General features: G+C 47.3%; 1 protein-coding gene across 3 annotated transcripts in view; it reads left to right on the top strand.

The window, feature by feature from the left end:
- Positions 1-13,904, top strand: part of bnc1 (basonuclin zinc finger protein 1) — a 32,468-nt gene extending 18,564 nt beyond the window's left edge. For all 3 annotated transcript variants that reach the window (XM_085274413.1, XM_085274323.1, XM_085274235.1), the window contains exons 2-5: positions 4,124-4,226; positions 6,239-6,474; positions 8,721-10,765; positions 11,764-13,904. In XM_085274413.1, coding sequence (XP_085130539.1) covers positions 6,265-6,474; positions 8,721-10,765; positions 11,764-12,568 — 3,060 coding nt within the window. In that variant the 5' untranslated portion in view covers positions 4,124-4,226; positions 6,239-6,264 and the 3' untranslated portion in view covers positions 12,569-13,904. The remainder of the gene's footprint in view (positions 1-4,123; positions 4,227-6,238; positions 6,475-8,720; positions 10,766-11,763) is intronic.
- Positions 13,905-16,018: the final 2,114 nt, after the last annotated feature.

Below are 16,018 nucleotides of genomic sequence, written 5' to 3' on the forward strand. Positions count from 1 at the left end.
CGATTTCTTCATGCACACTTCCTGTTTTTATCCCCTCTGTGTAATCGTCGCGTTAACTGATTAATGGCTGACAGTAAAATGTGGTCCCTCGCACTTGACCGTCAGTCTCTCCCTTTTCCTCGCGGCTCTTTGGCAGCAGTCAGAGTCGAGCGAGCTGCTGCTAATTGATTAGTTTTCCAGCGCATTAGTCCAATGTGTCCCCGTCCATCCCCGCACGGCCCACGTCCAAGCAGCTGTTCGCTCCCGCGAGTCTCCGAGGACGCGGACATATTTTAAAGAGTTTATTTTAAACGCCAGAGAGGACGATGTCATTTTCTTTCTCTTTGTGTGTTTGGCTGCAGCAGCGGACGCACACATCATGTTCCAGCTTCTTCTTTTCTCTCTGCGTCTGGCCTTGAAGCCGTGTTTGTGTTTTATTCCACGTCTTTTTAAGACGCGGTGGAGCGAGAAAGCAGATCCGATCACCAGGAAGCAGCTGCGTTTAAAGCTTTTAATAATTCTCATAAAAGTGTCAGTCTTTGTAACGGCGGCGCAATAACGTGCGCAGGTTAACCTGAAGCCAGTAAAATCCAGTGAACCCCGCTGCTGAGCGTGGAGAGATTTCACATCGTCAGAGTATGGATGCTGTTTTATGGCATACTTACCTCCACCTCCTCCTGCTCCTTCTTCTTCTTCTTCTCTCACTTTTGTCTTGTCCTGGCCTCACCTCCTCTCCCTCCACGGCCTCCTTCCCACACACGGCCTCAAACTAAATGCTGAAACAAACCGGAGAGACGGCGTCAGAATCAGAGCGTGCACGCCACGAGGCTCCATCTGTTTTCACGTTAAAGATGGAAGCGCAAACGTGTCATACGAATGTATACAGAGAGAACCAAGGCTGCATCGCTTCCTTTGATTCTGCATCATTCATGCACCTGTTTGTTTAATCAGCAGAGCTGAGGTGTCATCACACGACCTCGGGATACCTGAGATGTGGAGCAAAGCTCTGAGAGTGGAAGTGGATTTTTCTGTGAATGAGAGGAACTCGCATTAAAGTGTTCACGGTCGCTCACCCGGCGCAGTGAAATGAATGCGTCCCCTCCTGACGACAGCGCGCTTTCGTTTTGTCGTTTATTCGATGCCCCGTGCTGTCACGGTGCTAATCGAAGACGTGTAACGTGGAGGCGGAGGCGGGGGGTGGGGGTTACACTGTTGTACGATATAAAGAAAGTGACACCGTGTTAACTTTAGCTTGAAGAAGTCTGACGGGGACGCATCATTTTGTGCAATTAGTCTTCTTGTCAGCGGCGTCATTGATGCGTGCGAGCAGCTGCCGCTTTGTTGTGACAACAGCAAAGAGAAAGGGATGGTTGCGGCGGCGGGGAGGGGGGCGGAGAGTTGGTGGGTTCTTCTCGGTCACTGAGAGCGGCGGTAGCAGTGGCCTGCCCCGCGCTGCCATATTTCCTCCTCCACCTCTCCTTCTTCTTCTTCTCAGGAACTCATGAAGTGACTCGCTAATTAAGATAAACGACTGCAAGCACTGGAATGTGTGTGTGTGTGTGTGTGTGTGAGATTGAGATGTATATTAGGGGGGCAGCAGCAGGGGGTGTGTGTGCACCCACAGCGAGACGGGATTAGACTAATTGGGCCGTGTTGGGTCTCGGCGCTCTGTAATGATGGGATTATGTTGCTGAGAGATGAGCAAAGGGGTTTTCACACCTCGCCGCTGTCCCGAGGAGGCCGCCGTGGTCCTCGGGAGGTAAAACCCAACATAAGAGGCCGGCGGAGAGGGTGCAGACAGGGTGGCAGATAGGCGTCACGGGGCCGGAGGCCGGAGCTCCCACCCCGCGCTCAGGTAGCTGCCACCACCTTCACCTCGGGTCCGTTTATTCGTCCTAACGATGCGAGGTTACCGCGAGGTGAAGGACGAACCCAGCCTCGAGCGTAGAACTGACTAAACGAGGAGGAGGAGGCTCCTTACCCATCCGCCCACGCTCTTCCTCCTCGTGGAGAGGGACCGGGCTCTGGTGGAGATGAGCATGCTGCTCATGTATACTAAACCCCTGCTGATCATGCATTATAGATGCGGAGGGAGAGAGGTGGCGGAGCGCAGCCACCCCAAGGTTTTCAGCGTGTAGCGCTAACAACAGCGGCTTTGATCATAAATCTGATGATGCTCCTCCGTTCAGATATGACTCTTTTTTTTTTAGAGAGCAGGAAGTGGAGTCATTTTTAGTGTAGGGCTCCTCTCTGCAGGTCGCTGCACAGTCAGCAGCTCCTCAGAAAACTGGACTCATTATTGTCGTCATCACTTCCTGCATCTTCATCCCATTAGCTGAGGAGGTAATGGACAGAGCCCTCTGAACCCTGTGTGTGTGTGTGTGTGTGTGTGTGTGTGTGTGTGTGTGTGTGTGTGTGTGTGTGTGTGTGTGTGTGTGTGTGTGTGCACACGCACGCCTCAGGCTGTCATTGATTGGTTTTGTAGTCCAGGTGTGTCCGACCTGCCCGGCAGCCCTGCACACACACACACACACACACACACACACACACACACACACACACACACACCTGTGCTAACGGGGCAAACCACGAAGTGATGGGGGAGAAATCACCAAAGGCAGTCGTGCTCCTTCTTTCAGTTTCCACGGGCAACTTGGCGATTGTACATTTTTTATGTAGCTTTGTAAGGAGAGCGAAGCTGCACACACACTCACACTCACACACACACACACACACTCACACACACACACACACACACACTCTCAGCACTTCTTTTTTGCCTTGACTGCGTACTGAGGTGGAGGTTTGTTGTCGGGGTTCCAGATTCAGATCACGTTTGCAAATTTTCTTTTATTTAATAAAAATTTTTGACACCCAAAATGATCTTCATGTGTTTTATGGAAACACTGACAGATTTTTAAGGCTGGACATAAATTACTCTAATTACAATTAATCACTTTTCCTGCACAAACACAAAAACGTGTTAAACAGCATGTTTGTGACTCTGCTGATCTGCTAACCACATTATGAAAGGAAGCGAACTTCATCATAAACCATCAGCCAATGATTCAAATCAATAAAGACTAGAATAAAACATCACACGAACAGCTAAACAATCGTCGAGCTGGTGTGCAGCACAGGAGGAGTTTGCTGCTAAACCGACCTGACGAGATCCTAAAATTAATTCTAAAAAACAGAAGGTTTTATATGTATGTGGCACATTAACATGTGAATTTAATGTGACACTAAGCACAAGAAGGCTGCTGGAGAGCACCACAGCTCTCAGGTGCAGCGCTCACCTGGTTTCCTCTGCAGCCACAGCATCGCTGCATGGACAAAACCAAACACTGCACAAATAAATACTTTATGATTATTGTTGTTATTGATGTTATTATTGCCACCTGAAGGTCAGCAGAGAGGAGGAGACTCAGGGTGACCGACTCGCTGCTTACCTGGAATCTAAAAATAATGCAAATGTAACAATAATCATTTTATTCACTTGTGTCAGTTTTTCCTTCGTCTTTCTTCTCATTAAAAAAAATTTGCATTCACTGTAATTTTAAATGTTTCATTTTCACAGTTTTGATAATTTTGCTGATTTTTCGTTTTTGACACTTTGATTATTTTTACTGCCTTCAACACCAAAAATAAACGCAGCGCTCTGACGCTTATTATCAGTCAAAGCTGCCATTAAGTGCCTGCCTGTTAATTCATTAGGAACTTTAAAATGTGTTCAATGCTTTTTAAAACCTGCAGCTGATCATCTCCACGCTCTGCTGCTCAGATCTGCTTTGGTTTCTCTACCAGTCATTTTAACCCCACACAGGTGTTAAATTACTGGTGATTTTCTGTAAGAAATACATGAAATATTTTTCGTTTAGTAATTTATAAAATTACAGAGAGGCCTTGACATCAGTCGTGTCGGGTCTTGATGTCAGGAATTTGGCGTTTCTTCCCACATCCAGTGTGACTAAATGTGTGAAAGGCCTCTGCAGTGTTTTAATGTAAGGAAAACCGTTCACAACACAGGAAAAGAAAACCTGCAGTTTATCTGATTCTATCTGCTTTCATTGTAAAGAATTCTGTGTGTGTGTGTGTGTGTGTGTGTGTGTGTGTGTGTGTGTGTGTGTGTGTGTGTTGACAGGCTATCTGCTGCACTTTGGTGAACTGTAACTGTGACAGCTTCAAGCCGGGGAAGCTGAAGAGGAGGCAGTGTGAAAACTGCAAGCATGGCTGGGTGGCTCACGGTAAGACGAGAGTTTGTCGTTATTATCAGTCAGAAATCTTTGATTTAAAAAGCTTTCACGCTGAAATCTGAATCTATTTATCTGTGTGCCAAAGGAATCTAATTTCTAGTTTGCTGACAGACTCGCAAATAAAACCATTAAAATGGAATCAAGAAAGTAGCTTCCTGTTTTTAGTTTTATTATTTTTCAGATTAACTGTAAGTGAAACGTGCAGCTGTGTCCTGTGAGACGATAAGATGTGAGCTGTGTTTAAAAATTTAATAAAGAAGAGCAGAGCACCGCTGAAGTTCAGACACAGTCGGAGGCTTTGAGCATCAGATGGATGCTGTAGTCAGGGAGATTCTACGACCACGCGGCGTTTAAATTCAAACAGAGATGCAACATGAAGTGTGGCTGCAGAGCTGCACAGTGTTGTTCACATGGACGTGTTTAAATAAAGTTAGAAAAGTGAGCGCAGCGATGACACTGTCGCCTTTACACAGACCCAGGTTAAACATCAGGAACCGTCACAGAGAGAAAACCTGCGTGTTTAACGTAATCGAGTAACCCGCGGCGCACGGCGACATGTTTGGCCCTCTGCCTTTGTTGGCATGCGTGAATCCTGAACTTCACGTTTGCTGACTCGGGAGAAAAAGTGTTGATTTTAATGATGACACAGAACCCTGAGCTCCTCCCTGCAGTGCATCCCAGATTACTCCCAGCTGGTGTCTGTCATTCGTCCTCACATAAATAAGACGTTTCCAGGCCCTGCAGACACAATCGGTCTATTTAAAAGAAAATCGCAAACAGAAAATCAAAAATAATTCTTTTTTCTTGACTGAGGATTTTATTCACTAAATATTATTTATGCAGCTTTTTTTTAAGTAAAAGCACGAAGTAAAAAAAACAAAACATTTTTTGAGTTCTCACAAAGGCCAGAAAAGTGTGATTTAAGTACTTAGAGTAACGCCTGGAGTCACCTGAAGGCTTTTTGTCTCAAGACAATCACTCATCACTTTATTGTGATACCGTCTGAAAATCTGGAGAACTGGAGCTTTCAGATTTAGGTGAACCGAAGCTTTAAAAGTCCTTTAGAGTCATCGCTCTGTGGCGTAAACACAGAGGATGATGGTGGACTAACAGGGTGACCGCAGCGGGATTTTAATGATCGCTGAAGCTCTGGAAGTCAGAGTTTACAGAGCGAGAGTCACATTTATTTCCTGTAATTATTCTAATGTGTCCAACACTCTGCTTGAATCACCATCATTTTGTGTTCTGATGATTATTTCTGCTACACAGACTTGAATGCTGCGTTATTCCCTCCAGTTAACATCGTCCAGTAATACCCACTCTGTCATACACACAATATAGAGCACGAAGTTAGAAGCCAAATTTCTAAAGGACAAAAAAGAGTTAAAATAAAAAGTGAATGACATAAAAATAAATAACTAAAGAAGTTCAATAAATAAAAATCTAAATAAAATGTAATAATACCGAATAAAAACAAGCAAAATTAAGGTATTATAATAAAAAAGCTAAATTAAAATTTAGTTAAATAAAACTTAAATTAGAAATTATATATTTCTTTAAACTAAATAAATAAAATGGTAAATAGAAAGAATAAAAAGTAAATTTAAAAAGTAGTAAAACGATCTAACAGGAAATTGTTCGGTGAATGAAAACAAATAATAATAATAATAATAAAGGTTAAGTTGCTGAGCAACCTGAAGTGCAGTGAACAGATTTTATTTGTTGTCCAATATTTAATGAAGATTATTGTTTATTTATTTTTCATTCTTTTTCTTTTGTTCCTGTTTTTATTTGATTTGTTACATTTAGGCCCAAAGATTCGATCAAAAAAATATTAATAAATGCTTGAACTCAATTTAATAATGCAAGCGGAGTGAGAGAGCGGACAGGAATGTGAAATGTGAACATGCAGCAGCACAAACACGCATGCAGCGCCCAGGCGGAGCTGAACTCTGTGATCTCAGATTACTCTAATCTGTTCAAACGTGACCCCTGTGTTTCAGCCCTGAGCAAGCTGAAGGTGCACCACATGTACCAGAGCAGCCAGGTGGAGATCGTCCACTCCAATGTGGTGTTCGACATCTGCAGCCTGATGCTGTACGGCACGCAGGCCATCCCCATCCGCCTCAAGATCCTCCTGGACCGCCTGTTCTCCGTCCTGAAGCAGGAGGAGGTGATCCAGATCCTGAACGCGCTCGACTGGACGCTGCAGGACTACATACGAGGATACGTGCTGCAGGTGAGCGCTTAGGACTGAAGAAGCCTCGGCTGGTGTGCGCGACATTTCAGGAAAGGTTTGACTGAACACGTTAGCGTTCAGCAACGGTCTGCGGCACAATGCCACCTGCATGTGTGGCTCATCAGTCAGGGGAGCAGGGATTCGATGATCAGGTTCACAAATTGATCGTGGTTCATGTTTGAATATAACAGTAAGCTTGCACATTAAAAACATGTGTGCCTGCTGCTCCTGTGGACACCTCATGAGTGACAAATTTAAGGACACCTGTGCTGCATCTGGCTGCAGCTGGAGAAGCTCTAGAAAGACTCTGTGAGTGAGAAAGAAGCCTTCAATCGTCGGTGTTCATTCAGTTTAAGACTTCAGTTTAGCTGCCTCCAGGGTTTATGCTAAGCTAAGCTCAGCGCTCTTCTACAAAGAAAAGTTCTATAAAAATTAATTTAATAATTTTACAAAAGAAATCAGGATGGGGGACGTTGCTTTACTGCTGATAGCCACAGACTCTCCTTACAGTCGTATTCTGAGTGTATCAGTTATCTTCTGCTGGAGCCGTTTAACACGTTTAACAGAGCGGCTCCCCGAGACTGGAGCCTCTAGTGGATGTTAGAGGAAGTGCAGGCTGATGTCTGACTGTTCACTTATTTTACAACAATCTGTGCATTTCTTTGTTAATCGTAACCATTTGATAAGCACAGACATGTGATCTCTCACCCCAACCAATCACAGCAGATGGCCCCGCCCCTCCCTGAGCCTGGTTCTGCTGGAGGTTTCTTCCTGTTAAAAGGGAGTTTTTCCTTCCCACTGTCGCCAAAGTGCTGCTCATAGGGGGTCATATGATTGTTGGGTTTTCTCTGTATGTGTTATTGTAGGGTCTGCCTTACAGTATAAAGCGCCTTGAGGCGACTGTTGTTGTGTATAAATAAAGTTGAATTGAATGTTATGTAGCTGGTAAAAGTGTTAATTTAATTAGTTTAATTAGAAAGCTGTTGGATTCAGTTTTGTTGTGGCCAAAATCTCTTTCGGGGAAACCTGAAATAATCATCTACAACTTTGTGTACTGCATGTTTTTGAGTGCATGGAGGAGATGAGCGTCTGTGAGACAAGAACGATTATTTCTCATATTATTGGTCATGCATTACGACACAATATCAATGCATATTTTTAAATATCACGCCTTCATTTCCTCCTGTTTTTCCAGCATTTTGTGGACTCGGGTTGTGTTCAGACTCAGTTTTTCGGCCGCCGCAGTGACGAAAAACAAAGTTAAAACACTTTCCTGGATAGACGTGTGAGCGGGACACCTGAGAAACACCACCACAGCCCGCGAGTACATGAAGGGAGAGACTGAAGGAATTTCTGAGGAAGGCGAGGGAGGAGGGGGAGTCAGAAAATCATGGTTGACGCCAGGCAGGAAAGGGCGGGGGGGTGCCACGGCAAAGCGATGCCACGAGCGGTGCCCCGCCGAGGCGGTACCACCGGGCTCGGGGAGGTCTCCGAACTGCCCGCTACATTTGTAAACATTATGTCTTTTGCTCCAGATTTCCTCTCAAGCCGGCGCCAAGCCGGCCGGGTCCGAGGCTGCAGGCGCCGTGTCAGGCGCGCACACAGATCTCACTTCGATTAGTACATCATCAAGTATTCAAGCTGGGCTGCGTTTAATTCATGTTAGCTCATCTAATGGCGAACGTAGAGTCAGAATCCTCGACAGGCACCCAATGAATGCTCTGTGATGAAATATTAATCGCGGTTATGGCACGAAGCCGCTCCTCACTTTCAAAGACCCCCAAACTCACATGTGATTACAGCCAGGCTGAGGCAGAGAGGACCCGCTTGATCAATGCACGGCGCCTTCTGCTCCCCCCGCCCTCGCCGCAGATATGTGTGTGTGGTATGTTGTGCACGTATTTATTTGCGCTCGCCTTTGGGAGTGTGCGCGTGCGTGTGTGTGTCCTGCCGATGCAGAGCAGGCACATCCACATGATTTAAATGAAGAGAAATGACCTGCGAGATGAAGCGCTGCGTGTCTGCGTAATGAGCTTTCTCGGGGTTCTGCGCTGCCCGCTCGCATTAACACTCCATCTGATTCCTTTATTTAGCCGCCCTGCCAATCTGCTTTATAAGGTGTGTCGTGCAGCCCACTGTGTGAATATGTATGAGCAAGCCAGCAGACACTTTTAATGCCGATGATGAAACCGCTCTCTCCTTTCTTTCTCCTACTTCCTCTGCCCTCTCCTCTCTTCTCTCTGCAGGATGTCGCGGGGAAGGTGTTGGACCGCTGGGCGATCATGACGTTCGAGGAGGAGATCGCCACGCTGCAGCAGTTCCTGCGTTTCGGGGAGACCAAATCCATCGTGGAGCTGATGGCTCTGCAGGACAAAGAGGGCCAGGCAGTGCTGGTTCCCAGCACCCGCACCAACTCCGACATCCGCACGTTCATCGAGCGAAACACCCCCCGCACGGCTGCCAACCTCTCCGCGTCCAAGACCGATAAGCTGAGCGGCAACAGCATGCACCACTTCGAGAACTTCATCAACAGCATGGCCTTCATGCTGCCGTTCCAGCTGCTCGGCTCTGTCCCGGCGCCGTTCCTGGGCTCGCACACGGGGGCGATGCAACAGCAGCACCAGCAACATCAGCAGCACCAGCCGCTGTGCCGCGGGCCGATGGAGCAGCAGGGCCAGCGGCAGGACGTTCAGGGGCGGGACGGTCTGCTCAGGGACAATCACCCCTCTCTGTCGCACCCGTCGGAGAGCACGCTGCTCAGCTCCGGTGCCATCTCGTTCTCAGCTGACCTCGACCGAAGTGGAGACAAGCCGACGGACGGCCTCTCCGCCAGCACGAAGATCGAGGCCGAGGACTTCTCCACCAGTGACAATTACTCAGACGGGCCCTCCACACCGTGCACGCCGTCCATCAGCTCCGACGTGACCCAGATGTCACCGGAGAGCAAACTGCGCTCATTGGACAGAAACGGGAGCGGCGGTGGCGTCTCGGGAGGCATCGCCGGAGGAGGCTCTCTGAAGAAGGGTCGTGTGTTTTGCAACGCCTGCGAGAAGACGTTCTATGACAAAGGCACGCTGAAAATCCACTACAACGCAGTGCACCTCAAGATCAAGCACAAGTGCACCATCGAGGGCTGCAACATGGTGTTCAGCTCGCTGCGCAGCCGCAATCGCCACAGTGCCAACCCAAACCCACGCCTCCATATGCCCATGAACCGCAACAACCGGGACAAAGACCTGCGGAGCAACTTGTCCGCTGACGAGAGCTCTGAAGGAGAGAAGAGGCCTGAATACGGCACCCCCATCTCCATCTGCTCTGCAGAGAGCCAAAAATCGGTGTCCAGCTACATGGTGAGCCACATGGACTCTGGCTCCAAGCTCCACAGCAGCTCGTTCCCCAGCATGGGCCAAAGCGGCATCCTCTTCCCCAACTTAAAAACAGTCCAGCCAGTCCTGCCTTTCTACAGAAGCCTGGTAACCCCGGCTGAGCTCGCCAACACCCCGGGAACGCTGCCCTCGCTTCCTCTGCTGTCCTCCTCTGTGCCCGTCAAACCCCTCACAGCCCCCGAGCCCTGCACGACTGACCCGATACCAAAGAAAAAGTCTCGCAAGTCCAGCATGCCAATAAAGATAGAAAAGGAGATGGTGGAGCGAGACGAGCAGGATAAGGAGAGCAGCTCCGAGGATGAAGCTCCCTTACACGGCAGGGACAAGGACGAGTGCGACGGTAACAAAGAGGAAGGACGTCTGTGCACAAGACAAGCTGGGGAGGAGAAGGAAGCCAGAGATGCGTACCAGGGCAAAGACATGGAGAGAGAGCAAAGTTTGGAGAGAGAAAGGACAGAGAGGGAGGACAAAGACGACGGCTCGAGGCTAGCCGAGACCGGCGTCATCACCTGCGCGTCTTCCCCCTTCGAAAACAGGCTGATGGACAATCACTGTGATGACAGCTCGCTCTGCCAGGACCCAGAGAGGGAGGACCGCGAGCACGGCCTCAACAAGATGTCAGAACTCAAGTGGGACGACGGCGAGCACAGGCTGACGAATGGCGGCGGCCTCCAGCTCACAGAGAGGGAGGCGTCCGATGGCTGCGGAGATGACTACGGAGACTCGGGGTTATCTCACCTCGATCCCGACGCCGTCCTGCCGCACCACTGTGAGATCTGCAGCAAGAACTTCAAAAACCCCTACAGCGTCAAGATGCACTACCAAAACGTCCACCTGAAGGAGATGCACATGTGCACGGTGGACGGCTGCAACGCCGCCTTCCCCTCCCGCAGGAGCAGAGACAGGTGAGAGGCGCTCGATTTCTCCTCCTGACACAAGTGCACGTTCGAGTATTTATAAACAACAACAACTTAAAGTCACAAAAGTGCAGCCTGCATGTCTGTGCAGCACCACGTCAGGTTTCTGTATTCATGAATCTGTAGGAAACGTTACAAACTGCATCTGTTCGCACTGACGGTGCAGCTGAAAGTGCATCTGCTTTAGCAAACTGTGTCCTCGAGTCTCGTCAATCAAAAACAGAGTCGGGGTTTGGCGCTCACAGGGTAAAGACTGTACGTGTGTGATGACAGCCTGTTCTCGTGCTGGCTGCGTCTCACAGATACAGATCGATCCATTTGTACTTATATAGCACCAAATCACAACAGCAGTCGCCTCAAGGCTCATTATAGTGTAAAACATCAATAGACAATCAGATGACCCCCTGTGAGCTAGCATTTGGTGACAGTGGAGAGGAAAAACCTCGCCTGCTCAGATTCAAGCTCTCGCTCTTTGAAAGGGGACAGTTTAGCATCACCATAGCGACAGAACAGCAGTGTGACCTCTGTGGGAGTTTTTCTTCCCCGGTGTCGCCTACTGCTTCCCCCTGACTGTTGGGTCTTTACTGGATAAAGTGATCGTTGCTGTGTTGTATTGTTTTGGTGCTGAATTGAACTGAACTTCCATCAGCTAATAGCAATTCTACATTTCTGAAGGTGCTTCTCACTTTGTACCCAAACCACAGCAGAGGGCTAAGAACGCTGCCCTGCGTTAATGTTTGAGGAAAACAGCCACAGTCACCTGAAATCTTGTCACCTTGTTAAAAACACTGAAGACACTTTTTATCCAAACCTTCCAAAAGTGATCCAAACTCGGATAGCCCTCTCTGTCAGTGCGATGTGCGCTCGCATGCAGACGGACGCTCATCACTCTTTGTGCAGCTGCAATAACAATAAATGTTTCACATGAAATTTTGAGGTAAACTGACTGAAACACTCACAGTGTCATTTTTGTTTGTCACCCGCAGACACAGCGCCAACCTGAACCTGCACCACAAGCTGCTGACCAAAGACTCCTTCAGCCCGGCCAACGCCCTCTACTCTCACGCCTCCCTTTGTCGAGACAGAGACTCTGCCGGGCTGGAGTACTGCCAAGAGCAGCGGGACCGAGACCCGCCCCACCGGGATCCGAGCGGCCAGACCTCCGTCATCTTCCGAGGGCACAACCGCATGGGTCTGGTCTTCCCGATGAGCAAAATGTCCACGGCTCTGGACAGCGCCGAGGCGTCTCCGGTGGGAGAGACTCAGAGATTGGGAGGTGGGGAAGGCGGCGTAAGCGGGGAGGATGGGGCAGTCCTGGACCTGAGCACCTCATCCTCTGCCCCGCCTCGTGGCAGCGCTCAGTCTTCCTGGGACTCAGACGGAGCCGGCAGCGAGGAAGGGGAGGGGGCCGAGGAAGACGAGGAGGAGGCGCTCCCCGTGGAGGACAGCGATGAAAGCTGCGATGGGATCGGCGTGGGCAGGCCCGGGGGCGACGAGCTTGCACTCGAAGGGGGGAGGACCCTGGGCTGTGGCGAGGGAGGACAAGGAGGGCTTCAGGGAGGTGGGGGTGGATCTCCAATAACGTGCCACGTCTGCCAAAAGGTCTACAGCAACAAGGGCACATTCAGAGCCCATTACAAGACTGTCCATCTGAGACTTCTTCACAAGTGTAAAGTCCCCGGCTGCGACACGTCGTTCTCCTCCGTGCGGAGCAGGAACAGGCACAGCCAGAACCCGAACCTCCACAGGAACCTGGCTGTTAGCTCGGGTTCCCCCATGGAACAGGAGTAGACCTCAAAGGCCAACGTTTACTTTGTCCAAGTTGTTCTTTTGTTGTTTTTCCTGGGCGCGTAATAAAGAAGGCTCACCCGTTAGCACTTTGGAAACATCACGCCGTCATTCATCCGTTACTGTAGGCGAGAAAGGGACGAGCAGAGAGGAAACCAAATTCATTTAAAACAACCAAAACCTGCGCAGGTCAGCCAGTTGGTTTCGGCGTCGTGCTGATTTATTTTGGTTTTCCTTTGAGCCCTTTAAAAAAACATCCGTGTGGACTAAAGTTTTCCTTGTGTTGTCGAATCCTGCAAGTGTTTTTTCTCTTCCAGTGTTTCTGTCGTCGGACGTCCACGTCTGCCCCGTGAAGCCGTAGTGAAGTAACTCCTACACTCGTCGTTTCACTCGTCCCAGCAAAACAGTCTCTGTTGAAAAGCTATTGTGTTGTGAGGTAGAACAATAAGTTATTGTACGGTGTTTCTATGATCTGTCTTCACTGTTCTCTTTGTTGCAAACTGCTAATGTTGACCAAAGATTTCTTCTCAGTTCACAGTTGTGTGTGTGTGTGTGTGTGTGTGTGTGTGTGTGTGTGTGTGTGCGTGTGCGTGTGTGTCCGGACCCTTCGTGTTGTGGGAGGGGTTATGCAGTATTAAGAGGTCCGCCTGGTCTTCGCCTTCATCGTTTTTAACAGCAGTATTCAGGCGTGGGCGTGGCCTAAAACAGTAAAATATATAGGAATGTTGACTGAAAGGGTGAAATCCTGTTTTTTGTTGGTGTTTTTGTAAAGAAATGTTCTCACGCAGCCAGACTTGATGTTGTTCGCGTGGTTCCTTGCAGTAACCTCACCGACTGGACAAACGGCAGAAAGATGCCACCTCTGGAGGCAGGAAGGATGTACTGTGAAAGAGTCAAACACTGAGAAATAATCAAGACAAAATGCAGTTTCTGAATCTGGCCCTTTGCCCTGAGCACACCTTACACGAAGAGCCGGAAACAAAATGTTTGAGCTGTAGATTCTGTGAATAATTTGTGCTGAAAGACACCAAAAGAAAAGAAGCTGTGTAAAATGGAAGAACTTCACCACTAACATTACGTTTCTTTACGTGAACATAAACACTGTGTTGTACATTCCTGATTTGGTTTACTGTCCTGGTTTTGCTCGGTATTCTGCATATTTCCTTTCAGTCTGTATTTAAACGCGATGGCTCAGATTTAAGGTCGCGCTCGTCTGTTGTTTGGATTCGTTCATATTAAAAAAAGAGCAAAAGCCGAGACATGTGGATAGATGTTCATGTTTCTTTTGAATTAATGTTACAATATTCATTCAGTTAAATAAAAAGCCATATGTTTGCAAGACTCTGGTCACTTATTTTGAATTCCTGCATTAAAAACATGTCGGTCTGTACGCTGCACAAGCTTTTCATCAGGTCACTGAAAACTACTGTTAACGAAACACAAGATTGAGAGCATCAGGACACTCTCAAAAGTCCCAGAAATATTTCTGTGTCATGCAGTGATGCAACTCCGGAGTTGCAGCTTGTTAGCTAGCTGCTCCACATCGACTGCCGTCTGCGACGTCCTTCGGTCATGACGGGAAATCTCTGAAGAAATGAAGAAATAGTTGCAAACTTTATAGTAATAACCAGGAACAAGTAATTAACTGTAAATTATGTTAATTCATGTAATATTATAAAATCAGAAGAAAAAACTGATTCAGTGGGACTTTTTTTCTGCTGTAAATCTCAGATAAATATAACATTATAGCGCGTAGCTGCAGAATCACCAGTGTTACATTGACACTACAAAGGTGTCTGTGTGTGTCCACTGTTGGACACGTGCTGGTTTTCTAACACTGGAAAATAACTAGAAATGCTGGTAGTTTGTGGACACATGTAGACTCTGCTCTACTGGAGATTTTGCAGTGTGTGACTTGTAAACATTCAAAGATTGAAAGAGCTGTTCTGTGGCTATGAATACAAAGTGGGAGCGCACACTGGACCAGAGTCAGGAAGCCTGATTTCTCCTGCTGACTGTCACAGCTCAGCTGGGAGACTGAAATAAACAGAAAAAGGTTTAAAATATAACAGCAGAAGAAGAATCAGTGAAAAATGTTCTAAGGCTAAATGGTGAATTATACAAAATAAAGTTTTTTCAAATCATGACAACAGTCGACTTTAGGTGCGTTGTACACTATTCAAAGTGCTTCGTCCCCTTTCATCATTCACACAAAAAAGTGTTTTCTGTCTACCAGTCACACACACAACCGGGGGTTCAGACGACCCCCTGTGAGCAACGCCGGCAACAGTGGGCAGGAGAAACCTCCGGCAGAGCAAGGCTCTTGTTTTGCTTCTCCTGTGTGAAGCATCCTTGGTTTTCTTGAAAGGTGCCAGAACAATTTAACAAATTATTATTGTTATTATTATTAATACAGACAGTATCAGTCTACAATGTTTACACAAAGTAACAGGAACAGCTACTTAATCTCATAATTTACGTTTCAATTGAATCAATTAATTTAAGGTAATTAAAACACCTGATCTGATGCACTTACCTGTCCGGCCGTCCACCAGCTCAGGTACCTCAGGAGGATTCAGCCTGCGGTGAGACAGCGCCCCGACCCACAGACTCTCCCTGACTCTTTATTCCTATTTTTATTTAATCAAACATTTTGCATCCCAGCGGTCGGGTCTTTGTTTGTGAGAGAAGAAGTTCAAATGTGCTTGAATATGATTCATTTACGTATTTATTGTTGTTGTAATTCACAGTTACGGTAGGATTGTTCTTTCTCCACCTTGGTGTCTGATGGATGACTGTATATGTAAACTCTTATTATATCATTCAGCACACAGCAGCATACAGTGAGATAGCAGCAGGGAAAGGACAGAACTGTGAGACGCGCTGAGATTTGACTAATTACAAGGAACATGAATATTAAATGTGTTTATATGTATGAAAACAGACACGTCTAAACATAAAAACTGCATTAATACCATGAAAGGGTCAGTCAGAAACACGCACAGCGACCCGTGTTTTAACAGCAGATTTCTGCACATGCAGGACGGAGAAGCTCCTGTTACGCAAACAGTGGGAAGTATATTTGAGTTTGAACTTTTCCTAAGCAAGCACACGCGTCCTCATGCTCGTGCACTGAATCATTCGAACGTCACTGACAGTCATCTGTCCTCTGAAGCTCTTAAAATCAACGTATCACTGAAATTCTGTGTTATTACTGAAGCCACAATGAAGAAAATAACGAAGCCCAGTCCCAAAACACTGGTGAGCTGTGTAGAGTGCAAATAAAAACAGAAATCAATGACTTGCAAATGTCATAAACATATATTTTATTTATAATAGAAAATATATGAAATGTTTCAACTGGGAAATTTTACTATGACCTCATTTTCAATTTAATGTAACATGTCTCAGAAATGTTGTTATGGAGCAACAAACAGCTAGAAAATAAACCCT

This window comes from Mchenga conophoros, linkage group LG1, assembly GCF_057382185.1.
Source record: "Mchenga conophoros isolate Kocher_MC1m ecotype Shallow Benthic linkage group LG1, M_conophoros_male_GT1.1, whole genome shotgun sequence".
Lineage (NCBI taxonomy): Eukaryota > Metazoa > Chordata > Actinopteri > Cichliformes > Cichlidae > Mchenga > Mchenga conophoros.